The 4,736-nt window shown below is 42.8% G+C and overlaps 1 protein-coding gene across 1 annotated transcript in view; it reads left to right on the top strand.

Moving 5' to 3' along the window:
• LOC311147098 (cadherin-12-like) overlaps positions 1–3,000 on the top strand; it is a gene marked incomplete at both ends in the record, with an annotated part of 36,648 nt that extends 33,648 nt beyond the window's left edge. Inside the window, 2 exons of the mRNA XM_084183723.1 lie at positions 1,501–1,752; positions 2,480–3,000. Of these exons, the coding sequence (XP_084039849.1) occupies positions 1,501–1,752; positions 2,480–3,000 (773 nt within the window). The remainder of the gene's footprint in view (positions 1–1,500; positions 1,753–2,479) is intronic.
• Between the last annotated feature and the right edge of the window lie 1,736 nt (positions 3,001–4,736).

The raw sequence follows: 4,736 nt of genomic DNA, 5'->3' as shown, positions 1-4,736 counted from the left end.
GCTCCCTACAATATCCACTAACAATTGGTATTGAATGAATACATGTTTAGAAGTTGTTGTCACAACCCAGGGGGATGTCAGGCGCTGCAGCCCAACAAGCCCCCAAAGGAAATTATCTATAAAACAGCAACATTTTCTCTCAGCCTCATGGCAAAATGTGTAAAATAGCTTGAAATTAGCTATGAAACTGCACATTTCCTTTTTCGAAATATACTTTAAAATGACTCAAATCAAATCGAAACAGTGTAGAAATGATAATGGACCCAGATTCAAACAGTTTGTAGATTGTGCCCAGCTTGCTAATAATCATAGAAATGAAAGCTAGACATAGAAAATTCCCAAAACGATGGATAGAGGACTATTTTTTTGCCAATTTTGACGCCAAGGAAATACAACAAATTGCCAATTTTGACACTGAGGAAATACAACAAATGTTCAATGCGACTCTCCGGACCTCATTGAAGACCAAATGCGGCCCCCGGGGCAAAATGAGTTTGACACCCCTGCCCTAAAGCCTTACCATCTCACCAGCCTCTGTTAGTTATGCGTTATTGTGTTAGAAAAATGCTATCAGGCCTGATACAGAGGGACAGCAGCGCTCATGGCATTCTCAGAAAACAGGCACAAGGTGTGCTTTAATGGCTCCTACCTTGTCAAGTGAGATCTTTGTCCAGCCATGCAGAGGGAAGGCTGTGCAAAGTCAGTTCACCACCACTATCCTGGTGCTGGAGAGGAGAGGAGGCAGGGCACATCTCGACACTTCGTCTCTGTATAGCCGTATAAACGCCAGGCCTGTGTTTGTTTCACAGAGCTGTGCATTGTGCTGCTGGCCCTATTTGTTTTCTTTTGTACATTCTAAGTGCACACCTTCACCTTATTTCAAATAAGGCGAAAAGCAAAAGCAGTAAAAGTGACATTTCAGATACAATTCAAGATCTCCCCTGAAGAAAAATCGGGCTTGATAAAGGTTGGGCTGAGACATAAGCAAATGCATGTAGCCCAAGACCGGCAGCGATGTAGATCTTTAGTACAGGTCCTATATTCCTCCTGGAACTAAGAGGATTAAGTAAGATGTATGTAGATGCATGTATGTACTCTCAGTTGCATCACAGGTGAACACTCTCTGATGGTCTTTCTGATTTTCAGACAACACTGCGGGGATCGTGACCAGTCAGACATATAGGATTCCAGTCAGACAATTAGAGTTAATGGTTAATGGACGTGTAGGGTTCCAGTCATGTTGGGTTAATGGTTGTCATTTGGTTTCCAGACAACACTGCGGGAATAGTGACCAGTCAGACATATAGGATTCCAGTCAGACAATTAGAGTTAATGGTTAATGGACGTGTAGGGTTCCAGTCATGTTGGGTTAATGGTTGTCATTTGGTTTCCAGACAACACTGCGGGAATAGTGACCAAATGTCTAGGGTTCCAGGATTGATTTATTAAGTGATTGATTTGAGACATGTATGGTTAAAGATTGTGTCATTTGGTTTCCAGATAACACGGCAGAGATAGTGACCAAGCGTGTGGGGTTCCAGAGGCGGGTCCAGGAGTACTACTTGATGCCTGTGTTGGTGGAGGACAATGGGTACCCAGCCCAGAGCACTACCGGCACCCTCACAATCCGAGTGTGTGCCTGTGAGACTGACGGATCACTCCTGTCCTGCACGGCAGAGGCAGTCTTCCTACCAATGGGCCTCAGCACCGGGGCAGTGATGGCCATTTTACTGTGCATGGTCATACTTCTGGGTAAGTCCTGTCTATCATTCAGACTGCAATCCTGCTGCAGAAACACAGTATTTCTGAACTTTTCATCTGACACCTTCAGAATGAGAGTAATAATGATTGCCCCAAGACTCTGTAAATGCACATTATTATAATGTTAAAGTGTATAATTTTACACTAGGGGGAGCTGAAGTCCTAAAGTACAGTAATATCATTAAATGTATGTCACAATTTGAAAAATGGCCCTTGAAACAGTCCCATAATCATATTCATACTTATAGGTTGATTTAGCTCACTTATCTTGGTCTGGTCATTCACCCCTACTTTTTCCTACTAAAGTATAATCTCTTGCTGTTGCATAACACAGTGAGCACTTCAGTAGTATGGATTAGGCTGCTGTGCTGTATTCTCTACTGTCTGCCATTGGGAGGGAGGAAGACGGAGATGAAAGCCAGGTGAAACAGCCTTTCATCCTGTCTGAGTACTGCAATAGTGACAGATAGCATGTCAGAAATAGATCACGGCTGGCCTCAGGCTGTGATACTTTTACGTTATCCTGCTGAAAAAATAATGTCTGGAGAAAATAGGAAATTAGCTAATGGCTCCTAACACATGACATCCCACTGTCTCTCTTCCCACTACAGTACCTTGAAAGGCTCTTGAAAAGCACATCAATGTGAATTTTCACTGCAGTACAACTATGTATGTAAAAGATAACACACTCTGTGTGCTTGGTTCTTTTATGTTGTAGTGATCTTCGTACTCTATGTCGGCCTGAGACGGCAGAAGAAGAGAGAGACGTTGATGTCGTCCAAGGAGGACATCCGGGACAACGTGATCCACTACGATGACGAGGGGGGCGGCGAGGAGGACACCCACGCCTTCGACATGGGCACCCTGAGGAACACCAAGGCCATCAAGGAAAAAATGCTCCGCAGGGGCACAGGGTCAGAGGTCACCACCCAAACTGAGATCAATGAGTCGACCCCCACCACAGAGGGCAGCGCGGAAGTCATCAGGGACTACATCCACCAGCGTCTTCAGGAGAACCACCTGGGTTTCTCTGCTCCGCCGTATGACTCACTGGTCACGTATGCCTACGAGGGGGATGGGTCGGTGGCCGAGTCGCTAAGCTCCATCGAGTCATGGATGGCAGAAGGTGGAGAGGACTTCAAAAACCTCAGCGAGTGTGGGCCGCCCTTTAAAACTCTGGCGGGGATATTAGACAAAGACAAAGCAGATCCTCCCACGGCGGAAGTGGAGGAGAGCTGAGAGTACTTGTGAAGACAAGTATGGCAGAAAAGACTACTATTTTACTTTTATAGTAGATTTTTTAAAAAGACAATGGGAATAAAATCAAGCCTTTCAGTTAAGTTTTGATCATATTTTGTGGTGGTTGTTATTGTTATTCATTTAGAAGGCAGAACATTTGAAATGTGTTATTAAAATAAACTTGATAAGCCTCTCAAAGTGCCTCAGGAACTGTTCTGTTTTCATCCAACTAAACGTTTTTGTCCGAATAACCAGTCTACAAAATGTATTTTATAAAAAGTATATTTAAAAGAGCCCCCTTCATCCATGCTCACACAATTGTGCTAAACTTGGCCTTTAGACAATAAACCTTCAAAAGCATGCAATTGTGAACTACAGTACTGTACAATAAACTTAATAAAACCCTTTTCCTTGGTTTCTGATGACCTAGCTCAAATTGAAGGCAGTGCAATAGGCAAATTGTTTCTGTCGAAAACAAGACCCAACCAATGGGACTTGTTTGCCTTTTTCGTCAGTGAGGAGCTACACGTTATCATCCCCTTCTATTCTTGTCAAATTAAATGTCAAGTGATTTTTAAATGTCAACTGCAGTGGCATCTTTTATTGTTAAGCGATTATTGCGTTAATCCTGTTAAAGACCATGCAGATAAGACGATATCTGGATAAATACAAGCTTTCTAGTTAAACATACTCAAACTGCATTAAGCAGTCAGATGTTTACATCTCGTACATTTACTTTACAGCAAGTCAACAGGGTAAGATCAGACAGTTTCAGTGCATAATTTGATTTGTTCATCTACTGTACAGTATGTTTAACCTTTTCAATGTAGGCCTGTGTTGATCTACCTAAACGCATACATTAACAGAACATCATGTTTCCTTTTGAGTTTTGTTTCATAGCATCTCCCATGTTGTTATAATACCAAACACACACTCCTTGAGTAGGCAAGTGATAAACAGTTGATTATTTTTCTAACATGCATTAGCATGTGTTTAATTTGTTAAAGTAAGCAAATAGATTGTGAACCTACACAGTGTACAAAACATTAGGAACACCTTCCAAATATTTAGTTGCACCCTTTTTAGCCCTCAGAACAGCCTCAATTAGTCGGTGCATGGACTACAAGGTGTCGAAAGCGTTCTACAGGGATGCTGGCCCATGTTGACTCTAATGCTTCCCACAGTTGTGTCAAGTTGGCTGGATGTCCTTTGGGTGGTGGGTCATTCTTGATACACACGGGAAACTGTTGAGCATGAAAAATCAGCAGCATTGCAGTTCTTGACACACGCCAGTCACGTACTACCCCGTTCAAAGACACATACATATTTTGTCTTGCCCATTCACCCTTTGAATGGTATACATACACAATCCATGTCTCAAATGTCTGAAGACTTAAAAATCCTTCTTTAACCTGTCTCCTCCCCTTCATCTACACTGATTGAAATGGATTTAACAGGCAACATCAATAAGGGATCAGATCTTTCACCTGGATTCACCTGGTCAGTCTATGTCAGGGTTCTTCAATTCCGGTCCTGGAGGGCCGAAACACCTCTGTTTTTCATCCTCTCCTTCTAATCAGGGGCTAATTCAGACATGGGACACCAGGTGAGTGCAATTAACTACCAGGTAGAAATAAAAAACATAAGTGTTTCGGCCCTCCAGGACCGGAATTGAAGAACCCTGGTCTATGTCATGGAAAGAGGAGGTGTTCCTAATGTTTTGTGCATTAGTCGCA

Source organism: Coregonus lavaretus (genome assembly GCF_964263955.1).
Source record: "Coregonus lavaretus genome assembly, chromosome: 19".
In the NCBI taxonomy this organism is placed as follows: Eukaryota; Metazoa; Chordata; class Actinopteri; order Salmoniformes; family Salmonidae; genus Coregonus; species Coregonus lavaretus.
The sequence above is the reverse complement of the archived record's forward strand: the minus strand, read 5'-3'. Positions and strand labels throughout refer to the sequence as shown.